The 13,130-nt window shown below is 56.1% G+C and overlaps 2 protein-coding genes across 3 annotated transcripts in view; one reads left to right on the forward strand and one right to left on the reverse strand.

Annotated features, from left to right (window-relative positions):
• The first annotated feature begins 1,604 nt into the window (after window positions 1-1,604).
• On the forward strand, window positions 1,605-9,605 carry Erfe (erythroferrone). Its single transcript, XM_028880356.2, has 8 exons — window positions 1,605-1,772; window positions 3,555-3,677; window positions 4,583-4,685; window positions 5,327-5,589; window positions 5,660-5,768; window positions 5,855-5,945; window positions 6,658-6,736; window positions 7,729-9,605. The coding sequence occupies exons 1-8, from the start codon at window positions 1,605-1,607 to the stop codon at window positions 7,825-7,827; spliced, it is 1,035 nt and encodes a 344-aa protein (XP_028736189.1). The 3' UTR covers window positions 7,828-9,605.
• Window positions 9,606-11,284: 1,679 nt separating this feature from the next.
• LOC114700682 (ILK associated serine/threonine phosphatase) overlaps window positions 11,285-13,130 on the reverse strand; it is a 28,570-nt gene continuing 26,724 nt past the window's right edge. For both annotated transcript variants that reach the window (XM_028880355.2, XM_028880354.1), the window contains exons 11-12: window positions 11,747-11,828; window positions 11,285-11,516 (exon numbers count right to left, since the gene is read on the reverse strand). In XM_028880355.2, the coding sequence (XP_028736188.1) occupies window positions 11,376-11,516; window positions 11,747-11,828 (223 nt within the window). In that variant the 3' untranslated portion in view covers window positions 11,285-11,375. The remainder of the gene's footprint in view (window positions 11,517-11,746; window positions 11,829-13,130) is intronic.

Raw genomic sequence — 13,130 nt, forward strand, 5'->3', positions numbered from 1 at the left:
CAGTCACGTGACCTGAGCACTGAGGGTCCATCCCTGTGGCAGGCAGGCCAGGTGACACCACAGCTGTCTGCATGTGCACTAGAGGCCACACAGCGAGGCAGCCTCGGGCCGGCTCCCACTGTCTTTGGGTAAAGGGGGATTTCATCCTCATGACCTCATCAGCCAATGGCCTTCCTTTGGAGGAAGTGGGACACTGGGAAAACTTGGCTCATCCCACTGCCAGGGAGCCGGGACTAGGCCATGACATGAGGGCCCAAGAATGAGGATTAGATTTCTGCCAGGCAAGAAGGCACATGGGGAGGTCACTCTTAGCTCTGCCTGCCCTGTCCCAAGGCCACTCATTTAACACTTCCACTCAGATGCAGGCACCACCCTCAAGGGCCCCACTTCTGAATAAGGGGTGCTGTTCCTTCAGGGTCGCGGGTTAGCGCCTGGTGAGCTTTGCTCTGCACTCCTGTCCTCCAGGGGGCCTTGTTTTCAAATGGGACCCTGCAAGCATACGGGAGCCTTTCCTGAAAGCCCGGAGTTTTGGGGCCACGGGCTGGACTGGGCTGCGTCATTACCTTGAGCTAGGGTCCAGGAAGCCATGCCAGCACCAGAACCGATTGGATCTGGGCCCTCTGGAAGAACCCATGACATCACTAGGGCAGTCCACTGGAAAAATAACTTCTTTCACATGGCAACAGATCCTGACGTCAGCCCTACAGCTGGGGCCCTCAGTGTGAAAGGGAGGAGGGTCCCTTGACATTCTAGAGTCATGCCCCCTAAATCACGTTCCCTCACCAGATTCAAGTCTTTAAAGACACCTACACACAAATACACATAAAAAAAATTAAGATTAAAACAAAACAAAAAATAAAACCCCAAGAAAGCCAGGTGTGCTGGTTTATCTCAAGCCAATGCAATGAGAGCAGCCCAAGGCAGACCCGGCCTGCCTATTTGGAGGAGAGCGACACATAGATGACCTTCTCCCAGATCAGGCCTTCAGGGTTTGCCACATCTGTCCTGGTTGGATGTCCTGTGGGCAGCCTGGGCTCCATCTGCCCCTACACCTGGCTTAGGGCACCAGAGGGGTCTGTCCTTCCTGCCAGACTAGATGGGGTCTAAGGGGCTCCAGCACTGAAGATACATCCAGCGGCGGGAAGAGCAGGAACACCTCGCAAGAGCTCTGGGTTCCCCGGCTTGAAAGGGAGAAGCCACGAGGGCCTCCATACTCCAAGGTATCCATGTCATCAAGGCCTGGGACTCGCAGGGCACCAGGAGAAATGGAAGAGAGCCTGGGGCGCTCAGAGGACACGCAGAATGGTGGAGTTGGGGGTTCTTGGGTGTCCTTGGAGAAAAGGGGGCCTTAGAGGGCCGAGGGTGCAGGGCTAGGAGATGAACCGTTGGCCCTGAGCTGCAGCAGAGCAGACGCTAGCCGCAAGTGGAGGCGTGCCCGAACTGGGTCGGGCGTCGGCTTCCTTTCGGGGTCCCCTGTGCCTGCTGCGCGCGCCCTAGCCGCGAGGGGGCGACGGCAAGCGAGGGCGGCGCGCGCGAGGCGGGGTATTCAAGCGCGTTATAAGGCGCGGAGCCGACCCACTGCGCTTGCTGCCGCCGCCGCCGGCATGGCCTCTGCCCGCAGCCCCGCCGGAGCGCTCCTGCTGCTCACCTGCGCCAGCCTGGTCGCCGCCATGGGCCTGGGTGTCCCGGAGCCCGCCGCGCCGGCGGGGAACCATGCACATCCGCGGTTGCCCGGGACCGAGCTGCCTGCCCCGCCGGAAGACAGCCCACCGGTAAGACGGGGCTGCACCCCAGACTTCCCTGTCCCAGGGGGTCAGAGACGGCAGGAAGGTGGCACTCCTGGTTGCTCAGTGTCCAGCACCTCAAACGCCGGGTTCAGGGGCTCAGGGAGACCCAGGGTTTGTGTGGATGCGTCCTCTGCACTGCGGCTTTGGCGGGAGAATTCTACTAGGCCAGTAGAAGTTGGGAAAGGTGTGAAATGCAGATAACTTGCTCCTCGCGAAACTGGAAGACTAGTATAAGAACCGGGGCTCTCAGACCCAGTTCCTTATTGTTAGGCGACTTTCTGATAGGTGACTGCTAGGGAAAAAGCAATGATGTAACCAGGTTCTGCCCTTCCCTCCCAGGATCTCCACCTGAAATGCTGGGGGTGGGGGTTGGGAAGATGCAGGCTGGGGAGGGTGTGGCCAGAGACCTGGGGAACATGGATTGGCAGCCGTCACTGGAGCGGCTCAGCCCTGGAGGGGAGGGCTCATGGAAGGGTCTGTGTGGGCGGGGCACAAAAAGACCCCAGGCTAGAGTTCGCCTGTTCTCAGCACCCCAGAGGCCAACAAAACATCCACTAAGACAGCTGGAGATGGTTACAACCCGGGGGGAGGGGGGGCTCCCTCTGCAAGGTAGCCCAAGGTCCTTCCACCATTCCATTCCTGCCTCACCCAGCTACCTCACTTGGTCAGGCGTCCCCCCCCCCAACACACACACATCCGCCCCAGCCATCAGCCATCAAAACTTTCATGAGATGAAGATATAATCAACAGGAAGCAGGGAAGTGAGCTGGAACTTCCCAGTGGGGTTTTGGTCTTGGACCCTCTTTGGAATGTCAAGGTGTCACTAGCTTCCTGATAGCTGGAACTTGACTGGCCAGGGCAGCTTGCCCAGCCCCCACTCCAACTCCCGGGGCCTCAGCTCACCATGGCTAACAGTGGTCTGAGTCCATGTGCAGGTCGCTGGTCCCCCTGGAAGGGTCAGTACACCTGTGGTGGGAAGCACTGCACCCCACATTTCCACTCAGATCATCCACAGCAAGAAGCATGGGAGCCTCCATCTTGCCAGCATAACAGCCTGGCCTGTGACCCACAGGCACCGGTTTGGGTTGTTCTGAGATCCCGGGTCTTTGTATCAGACACTGGAGTCTGTGCCCATGACTTCTTCTAAGGTCCCTTGAGCTGTTGCCTTCCAGCTGGCAGCCCTGCATGGCAACCAGACTGCTCGAGAGGCCTACGACTGTGCCATTGGCCAAAGGCCTCTGCCAGGAATCACGGCTCCTCTCAGAGCTGGGTTACTCGGGCCGGTGTTTTAGAAGTGCTGAGAGAGATAAAGGTCCCCTGCAGTGACCTGGAGTCATGACATCTCACCTGGGCCCTCTGCTCACCATGGCCTGTGATCACAGAGGCCCCGAGGCTGGTCTCCTTGGCATTTCTGACTGGGGGGGGGGAAGAGGACTCGCTGTCAGCCAGGATTCACATATCCAGTCACCTCCTGAGCACCTGCGGGTGCCAGTGGCGATCCAGGATGGTGAGACTGTCCTGGCACATCTCAAGGAAGGACAGGAAGATGTGTCCTAGGGCACCTGCTGCAGAGTCCCACCTCCCATCTTCCCGCAGCCTGGGCTCTCCCAAAGTACACTGAGGTCTCATCCTCCATGGGCTGGGAGTGTGTGTGTGTGTGTGGGGTGTTCTGCCACACCACCTCTGAGAACACAGGTGACGAGGTCCCGGGTGCTGCCAAGCAACGCCACAGAGCAAACCAACCAACCGTGGCCATCTGTGTCCCAGGAGCCCACCACGGCGCATGCACACAGTGTGGATCCCCGGGATGCCTGGATGCTGTTTGTTAGGCAGAGTGATAAGGGCGTCAACAGTAAGAGGAGGAACAGGACCAAGGCCAGGCGGCTGAAGGTGAGCAGCTACTGCCCTCACCAGCCCCCCAGCACCCTTGTCTCCAACCTCAGAGGCCACGCAAAGAACCAAATGCGAAGCCGGGGTCCAGTTAGGAGCCCAGTTCCAATCCTTCACACTGTACCCTTAGGATGCCAGGCTCTCCCTAGGTTTTCCCTCATGCCCAGAGACAGAAGCTGACCCAACATGCGTTTGGGAGTCAGGGTACCTTCAGGCTGATGGATTGATACAGGGAGGCCCTCTCAGTATGGCCCTGGCCTGGGACCAGATGGATGCCTCCTGCATTGAACTCCTCAAAGTGGCATTGGATCGAGGCTGGGCCTTACTGTGTGTCAGCCTTCTCTATTGAGGTCAGCCTTGGCTGCCCAGGATCTGACCCATTGGGCCAGAGAGGTGGTGGGTTGGCCCTGCACCCTGGGCCACCTGACCTTGCCCAGGCTTCACTATCCAGGAGCTCGCCTCCCTCCTCTTAGGTCCTGACGCAAACCAGTATAAACTCTTTCAGGGGCCCCAGAACCAAGTACAGTGGAGACTTGCTGGTGCGTCCCATGTCAGAATGAGATGCGAGTCCCCAGAAATGGCCTGGAGTGGCCCTTTCTCTGAGATCCACAGCAGGAGAGGCAGTTACAATGTTCTGTGTGCAGAGCCTGCCCTGCCCTGCGCCACCCCCAGTGAACTTCATCCCTGAACAATTAATTCCATCCTCACACTCTCTGGGTCTGTGGCTCTCACTCCCTGCCTGATGACAGATGGACACGAGAGCCCAAAGGACCTCCATCAAGAAGGGAAGAGTCCACGTCGCATGAGCGCTCTCCCGCCTGCCCCTCTCTAGCAGGACCTGGCAGAGGGTCACCCATGCCCATGCCCTCCCCTCCAATGTTCCCATCACCTACCTTCCCTTCCAGCTTGGCCTGCCAGGACCCCCAGGGCCACCGGGTCCTCAGGGCCCCCCAGGCCCCTTTATCCCATCTGAAGTTCTGCTGAAGGAGTTCCAGCTCTTGCTGAAAGGTAAGGCTACCACCCACCCTGTGGGCACATGCTCCAGGGTAAGCCAACAGGGCAACTCTCAAGGGCAGACGTCAGCACCCCGCAAACACCTGCAAGGTTGCTCTCCAGTGGGCAGCCCTACCTGCCATGGGGCGGGGTTGGGGTGGGAGAAAGGTGGCAGAGGCCTCATGGAGGAAGAAAGACTGCCTTCCTTTCACTGTTCTTTACTGGGGACCAGCACTCACCCCCATCTCCAAGTTAGGAGACCAGTCAGTCCAGAGCTAGGGAGTTACTGTCTCTATCTTCTGGAGCTGACTGGACCAGGGAGAACTGTTAGGAGTCCTTTTTTTCCTGCTTCCATACTATGGCTTGTTTGGTTTTAAATAAGCCTCCAGCAGTGAAGAGCCTTTGTGTTACCTCCAGTGTGGCCACAATGAGAATTCATACACAACTTGCCCCAAATACGGGTGTGACAGAGAGGTGAGACTAGAGGGCAAAGGTACTGGGTACCGGATATGCACCCGCTGGAGCTTGTGGCAAACAGCAGCTGTAGGGCCAGGCAGGAGTGTCCCCAGGACCTCACCGGGGCTGCCAGCCTCAGTCCCCACGCTCCAGGGCCACGGGCAGGAGAGCAGAGTGGTCCACTGACTGCCCTGTGTCAGGCGCAGTGCTGCAGCGGGAAAGCACCGAGCCCAAGCACTGCACCAGCGATTTCACCACACCAGCCTCGGGCAGCCCCTCCCGGGTCCCGGCCGCCCAGGAGCGTGACAACGACCAGGACCGAGGGGCTGTGTTGGCGCTGCTGGCTGCGACCCTGGCCCAGGGCCCACGGGCGCCACGCGTGGAGGCTGCGTTCCACTGTCGTCTGCGCCGGGATGCGCAGGTGGAGCGGCGCGCACTTCACGAGCTAGGGGTCTACTACCTGGTGAGTGGGGCGCGGCTAGCCGGGTGGAGCAGGGCGGGACCCCCGGTGACCTTGTCTGTGTGCTCCTTAGCCCGACATGGAGGGAGCCTTCCGCCGGGGCCCAGGCTTGAACCTGACTAGCGGCCAGTACACCGCACCAGTGGCTGGCTTCTATGCTCTCGCCGCCACTCTGCACGTGGGTGAGGCCCGGGGCGTGGTGGTGGGGCGCCCGCCACCCTGGCCTTGCCAGCACACACGTGACCACGTCGACTTGTCCTCTCTGCAGCACTCACAGAGCAGCCGAGGAGAGGACCACCACGACCTCGGGACCGGCTACGCCTGCTGATCTGCATCCAGTCTCTCTGCCAGCACAATGCGTGAGTGGCCGCTGCAGCCTGGCCCCTGACAGTATAGAGCACCTCCTCCATGCCCACTACCACTAGGGCGTGGGGGACCCCCGACTCCATCATGCCCAAGCAGGACCTTCTCTGTTCTGTCTCTTTTCTGAGCCTTCCTGACACCAGGACTCTCATTCAGAGGACAGAGGGAGTCATATCTGGAGGGGCTCTTGGGAGAATTCCACAAGCCCTCTCTTGGCACTCTCCCATGCCCCACCTGTGAATTTTCCCCTTGATGACTTAAGTTGCTCATTGCTGGTGGTGTCCACCCTGTGTGCCTCATTTGGTCCATAAAAACAGGGACTGTGGACCTCTCTGCCTGGCGCCTGGAATGGAGGCCAGCCAGGGCAGGTGTTCTGCACAGCTGGAGGACGTGTGAATGAACAGGGAAAGTCTCAGATCTAATCCGGCTTTGGACTTCCTGGATCTGCTGGCTTTCTGTATCACCTGCTGCCTCCCATCTCAGCCGGTCCTTGTTTCTCCTGGGAGAACCAGGACTTTGTGCCCTTGGCATGGCTCCAGCCTTTCTTGTCTTTCCTTCCTGAGGACCCAGTTCAAACACCCCCTCCTAGGGATGAAGGCTTTGGACCTAGCACTTTGCTGATCGTTGAACTGACTGCTGCTCAGCGCACTCTGAGTGGAGGTGGTGAGGCCTGGGGACAGGCTGACCATCTTTCTGTCTTGGGTGCAGCTCCCTGGAGACTGTTGTGGGGCTGGAGAACAGCAGCGAGCTCTTCACCATCTCAGTAAACGGTGTCCTGTATCTGCAGGTGTGTGGGGCTGTGCCGACCATGCACGAGGCGTGGGGGTGTGTTGGTAGGTGTTCAGGGCCACTGGGCACAGCACCCTTAGACACACTCAAGTGCTGGCGCTGGCTTGAGAAGAGCCAGGCTTCAGGTCCCATTCTCCCTCCAGCTCTTGCTCCCCAACCTGTGTTGAGGGACAATGGTCTCACTTTCAGACCTTCCAAGAATCTGATAATGTGAGTGGTGCTTCCAGCCACCTAGGCCCTCCCATGGGGCAGGGAGGAGGGTGGCCGATGGTTGATGCCTGAGCCCTCTGGACCACAGGAGGCGCACCACAGTTATTTTCCACACAGAACTCAGTGACAGTCTTGCCACTGTGGATCTGCCTAGCGGCAGCGATGTGGATGTCAAAGTGGATTTACTAAAAAGGAAAGTGAAGAGAGATGTGTGGAATGATGGAGTGCTCACGTAGTTCTCTACTGAGCTCCAGGGTGGGTGGTTTGGCTCAAGCCAGCTGTTAGCGCTGGAAGTGTGAATTCCACTGAATTCTAAGGGTGCGTGTACCACGTGGGTCCTCAGGAGCAACTATCCCAGGTGGCTCTCAGTCTTTCTTATGGCAATGTCCAGGGAAAGTTGGGCCACTGATATGTGGACCACACTGGGGCAGCAAGGTCAGGGCAGTGCTCATGATGGCTGTGCAAGCCATGGCAGGCCTGTGAGACAAGCTGTGTGGCAGAGGAAGCTGCTAGCCTCCTAACCCCCACCTGAGCCCTGAGTAGGAGCCTTCTCCCATACACTGAGATATGAAACATTGGAGAGCAATAGAATAAGGGCCGGATGTACTGGTTTTGAGCACAAGACTAGTCAACGTTGACTCTGGACTTAGGTCTGTCCCTTCTCTCATGTGGGGCAGAGTCGGCCACAGTGTGGACAGTAATCCATGCTGAGCTCTGCAGGCTGCCCAGGGCTTCTGCTGCATGGGCAGCCTGACACCTGACATGTGCCCTTCCCTGCAGACAGGACACTACACCTCCGTCTTCTTGGACAATGCCAGCGGCTCTTCCCTCATGGTACGCAGTGGTTCCCACTTCAGTGCTATCCTCCTGGGCCTGTGAATGGCTGCTGGGGGCTCTTCTGCTCACCAAGCAGAGTGATCTAATGTCTACAGCGTCAATGGACAGCAGCTCTGTGCAGGAGGAAGCCCAGTGGACCTCTACATACACGGGCCACAGCATTACCTCTTAGCACAGCCACCCTAGACATTCCTGAAGAGGTCATGGAAGGAAGCAGCCTCTCCCAGAACCAACAGCAATCTGTGGGTATCTTAAGTCCTTCTTGGCTCTTCAGGGACCATCCAGCATACTTGCTAGCACTTGTATATCCCCAGCCGCAGAGCTGGCAGCCTTGTGTCTCCATACAGCCTCAGATTCCTTCCTGTGGCCCAGCATCCTCAGTACCTTGTAGGGAGCTCTAGCCAGGCCACTACCTGGAACAGCTCATTCTGTACAGGGCAGGGCTATGGGGACTCTGATTGTGGGTCCTTAGTGTTTAAAAGGGGAGCCCAGGCCTTCTTGGACCACACATCCTGTCTACCTAAGGTTCCTGGGTCCATATATAGCCACATTCACCATGCCTCTGCCTGGAGTGTAGCATCAAGGACCTAAGGACTCAGGGGCCAGTGAGCCTGGGCCTGGCAGCAGTTTCTGCTTCTGGGGTAAGCAAGATGAACCACAGGCCCTTTGGTGGGCACCCTAACGAAAGGGGCATCCCGTTCACAGAGAAGTCATCTTCACCCTCTACAAAGGTTACCCTTTCCCAGCCTCTCTGAAGCTCACTCTGGCTCACCCACCAAGCAAAAGTTTGAGTGCAGTTATGCACACGCTGCCTCTTCCCAAGCTTCCGGGGTGAGACCTGCTCCTGCTGTGAAGGTGGTCTGGCTGCGTGGGTGGCCGGGCAGTGAAGCAGCTGGCTGAGGGCTCTTCCCATGAGAAGGAGCAGGACTGCCAGCATGCAGCTTGTCTCAATGCCGTCTCCCCATTTTTAACAAAATGTGGGACTGGCCCCACACAGGCAGTGGAGAGGACTGGGACCTCCAAGGTCCCCTGCTGATGAAGAACTGACACATCCATCCCCACTGGCTGCTTTGGGATCTCTTGGCCTAGCAGGAGTGCTCAAGCCTGGAATGGGGGGAGGTAGGCGCCAGCTGCTTCACCTTTCAGCTGACCTCAGGAAGAGGTTACCACAGCAAGCCTGAATGCCTTCTTATAATCAAACTTCTCCCCAAAGCAGGCTGCCAACACAGCAACAGGGAAATGGAGGGCTCTGTCCATGAGCTGGCCTGGCCCGATTCTCAGTAGGGATGGTACCCACCCTACCAGGAAGCACTGTATTGGCCTGGGTCCTAACTCCCTGGCACTTTGATAAGGACATGGGGTAGACACACCCTTCTCTGGATTTCACTTTGTATCCAGTGGGCACAGACCTGTTAGCGAAGTTATCTTCTACCCTTGAGAAAGCCACATAAGCACCTATCTCAACAACTGTGCTCACAGCAACTTCAAAGCATTGTGTCACATGCCCGAAGAATGTGTTTATGTGATGGATCACACAAAGCCGATGAAGGGCAGACTCCAGGCTCATGACCTTCTCTTCCCAGTCCACCTCACAAAGGACCATGAGGGGTGAGCTCTGGAAAGCGAGGGGGAGATGCCTCTAGTCTTGGGGCTCCCCCTGAAGGTGGCAGGGGAGGCTCTTACTAACTAGGAAGGCCATAGTGCCAAGTGTCTCCCAGACAGACAGTGGCACTTAGGGACATGGGTCATAGCCTCTGAGGCACTGAATGACTCCTGGGTTACTACAGGAATTTGCTGAATTAAACTGCTCTGCTTTCTGACAAGGTGGCATTTTGTTCCGTATGCCAGGCTGTCCAGGTCCCAGTTTCCGAGCAGGGGGATGGTTGTCTCATTCCCTGGGGAAAGGTAGCGCCCATGTTCTTCAACTGCATTTGTTTGGAGGGTGCAGTGGGCATACCGTGATTAGACATGGAAGGCAGGTGACAGCTTACAGCAGCAGGTCTCTCCTTCCACTGTGTGGAGATTGACCTTAGGTCCTGGGCCTTGACAGGAAGCACCTTCACCAGCGAGCCAGCCCACTGGGCCCACATTCAGGTATTTTAAAAATTCCTTTTTGTACGTAGTATGTGCAGGCATGTATTCATGTGTGAGCATGTGAATGTGGAGGCCAGAGGTCAATCTAGAGTCTTGTTTCTGAGGAGCCAAGCACCTTGTTTTATGCAGAAAGTAGCTCATTAGGTCCCAGATGCAAGCCCCAAGGACCTACCTGTTCCCAACTCTGCTGGCTGTCCTGGAACTCACTCTGTAGCCCAGGCTGGCCTCGAACTCACAGAGACCTGCTTGCCTCTGCCTCCCGAGTGCTGGGATTAAAGGTGTGCCACCACCACTCCCTGGGCTTTTTATGTGGATACTGGGGATCACTTTCACTCAATGAGCTGTCTCCAGCTCCACTCCACCCTACTCCCCGGCCCTGGCAGGGAGTTTTGTTTGGGAAACAGTCTCATGTGTCCCACTTGTTACAGCTGAAGGTGGCCTTCCACATCTGACCCTCTTGCCTCTACCTCTCAAGTGCTGGGTCACAGGAATGCACCACCACGCCTGGTTTATGTGGTGCTGGGGAAAGAAACCAGGATTCCATGTATGCTAGGAAAGCCCTCTACCAACTAAGACACATCTTCAGCCCTCAGTGGGTTTTAGAAACAGGGTCTTACTACATAACCCAGGCCGGCCTCCTGAGTGTCCCTGCATTTGATGTCTATTTATGGCTTTTCCATGACAGACCTGAGAAGTCATTTATGGTTTGTATAAGATATCTTGAGGTCCTTATAGATCCACATCCACAGCCGACTGGCCAAGGGGTGGTATGGTTGGGAGGAGAAGGGCAGTAGTTGTCACAAAAACAGGTCTGGAGAGGCAGTTGTGCAACCCTAACAGCCCCAGGCCAGGTGTTTACACGAGAAGCTGCAAGAGCTCTTCACTAGTGACCCCAGCACTGACTTCCTACACAGGCAGGTTAAAAGGTTCTTCAGGGGGACAAATCGTGCTCTTGCCCAGAGGTTCCCTGACATGTCTACCTCAGGCAGCAAAAACCAAGCACTCCACTGATGCTGTGGTGGCTGGTGACATCAGGGTGAAAGTCAGGACAACAGTCCTTCAAAGGAGCAGTGAGCTGAATGTAGCTGTTTAGGAGGCGTGATGGGACTGGCGCTCCATGTGGCAATCTCATCTATGGCCCCATTCCAGCCACACCTGGGTTCCTGCTGGAAATGCCCAACATGTGTTCTATACAGAAAACTGAACAAAGCCTGACTGCCCCTCCATCATCCCACTGCAGGGTCCCACTTCCCCAAAGCAGCCATGTGAGGGTGAGAGCATGTGAACGACATAACAGGTCACTGTGGGCCTGTCCAAGATGCCCAGGATGATTCAGACAAGGATAGACCCAGAGCAAACAGTTAACTCAGGACCAGTCACTCAAAGCGAATTAAAGGAACTTCAATGACTAGGAAAAAAGAAACCTTTATTTACAGCCATCGAGTCCCACAGGAGCACACACAAATGAGCCTGCCCGTCAGAGCGCACGTGCAGCCTCAGTGTCCTATCCTCACCACCATCACTGTCACGTTGTCTGCTGAGCCCCGCTGCACTGCCTTGTTAGCCAGCCTGTTGCATGCAGCTTCATAGCGGGCATCAACAGCAGGCTTCCCTTCTCGGGTCTGGATCTTTTCATCCTACCAAAGGGACGGAAGCTGAGTGACTAGGACATCAGCCTTTGTCATTATCCCAAGACACTACAGCCAGGGAAGTGCCTGCTCTGTCCCTAACAAAGGCTGGCAGGACAGAGTGACTGGTGAGCCCCCAACAGGGTTGTGTTGAGAAGACTTCAAGAATTACTCCTGGCACAGGGGTATGGAAGTAAAGAGCAGTTGAGACAAGTGGCACACCCTCTAAGATGTCTCACCTCAAGGCAGGACAAGATGAAGTTCACAGCTTCCTCTGGGGTAAAGACCTTGAAGAGCCCATCACAGGCCAGCAGAATGAACCTACAATATAGGGAAGAAACAAGGGGGTTTCAGGCACAAGCTCTTTAACAGGAGGTGATCTGAGGGACAGTTCAGTGAAGAGTAGTTAGCTGCTTAATGCAAGGAAGGCCCTGGTTCCATACTCAGTACCCCAAAAACAAAAATAAAAGGATAGTGGCATACACATACGAAATCTCAGTCCTCTAGAGGTAGAGAAGGGGTCACTCTGGCTACAGAGCAAGTCTGAGACCAGACAGGCTACAGGAGACCTTGTTTCAAAAGACCAAAACCAACTGAGCTTGCTAGCACGTGCCTTTAAACCCGGCACTCAGGAGGTAAAGGCAGGTAGATTTTGAGGCCAGCTTGGTCTAAATAGTGAGACCCTGTCTCAAAAAACAAACAAAAAACCCCAAAACCAAACAAGTAACTTTGTGTCTGTCCAACAACTCAGTGGCTAAAAATTTTTTTTAAGCAATAGAAACAAGAAGGCTAAAGCTCCTTTGAGTTGTGGGTGGGATGCTGCATACCACAAGAGGGACTACATTTTCCCCACCCACCAATAGAGATGCTGCAACCTGGCACCTCAGGGACAACCACGACAACAGCAGGGGGTAGTGAACACACCCTGGGATCTACCACCACAGGCCCAAGAATGGAGAGCTACGGGCAAGCTAAATGAGGCATCCTTGGGTAGTGCTTCACTCCTGAGGGCCCCAGATTCCAAAGTGAATCCCCCCATTTTCTGGTCTGAACATAGCTCACTCTCCCCGAGATGACCAGAGGAAGCTTCTGAGCATCCATGTCTCACTGAGGCAGCCACTGCTGGCCTGGCCTGGCTTTAAGGTAGTTAGCTGCCTTTGCTTCCTATCCTGTCCACAGTTTCTCTCTTCTGACAGGGCACGTGCCCAGCCACATTTTCTGAGCACACAGCCTGAGGTTGAGACATGGTAGGGACAAGTCTAAGCAGGTTATTCTTTCTAGTATTGTTAGTCAGATGTGTGCTTAGACCGCAGTCAGGGCAGCTAGCTAGCTTGGCCTCATCCAGGGCAGAGAAAGTGATCAAGAAACCCTACAAAGGGCTCCCAAGACTCTAGGATGGCTAACGACATGGCACAGGCAGGCAGGTGTCAGAGCTATGCCAGGAGGCTGCCATGTGGCTACTATTCTCTGCCACCCACCCCGCTTTGGCTCAGTCCTATTTTCCTGAGTTCACCTTCACCATCCTGCTAGGGTCAGGAGAGCCCCCTGCTCTGTAGCCTGGCCCTTGGCCATCCTTGCTAGGCTCCCTATGCTACCCTCACAAGCCCATGCCTGGTCTTGATC

This window comes from Peromyscus leucopus, chromosome 13 (assembly GCF_004664715.2).
Source record: "Peromyscus leucopus breed LL Stock chromosome 13, UCI_PerLeu_2.1, whole genome shotgun sequence".
NCBI lineage: Eukaryota > Metazoa > Chordata > Mammalia > Rodentia > Cricetidae > Peromyscus > Peromyscus leucopus.

What these genes read in the sequence shown, in the direction of transcription:
- Erfe (XM_028880356.2), top strand. Translation starts at nt 1,605, where the DNA reads ATGGCCTCTGCCCGCAGCCCCGCCGGAGCGCTCCTGCTGCTCACCTGC. An exon ending in CGCCGGAAGACAGCCCACCG is followed by an intron (nt 1,773 to 3,554) that starts GTAAGACGGGGC and finishes TCTGTGTCCCAG; the next exon opens with GAGCCCACCACGGCGCATGC. An exon ending in ACGGTGTCCTGTATCTGCAG is followed by an intron (nt 6,737 to 7,728) that starts GTGTGTGGGGCT and finishes CCTTCCCTGCAG; the next exon opens with ACAGGACACTACACCTCCGT.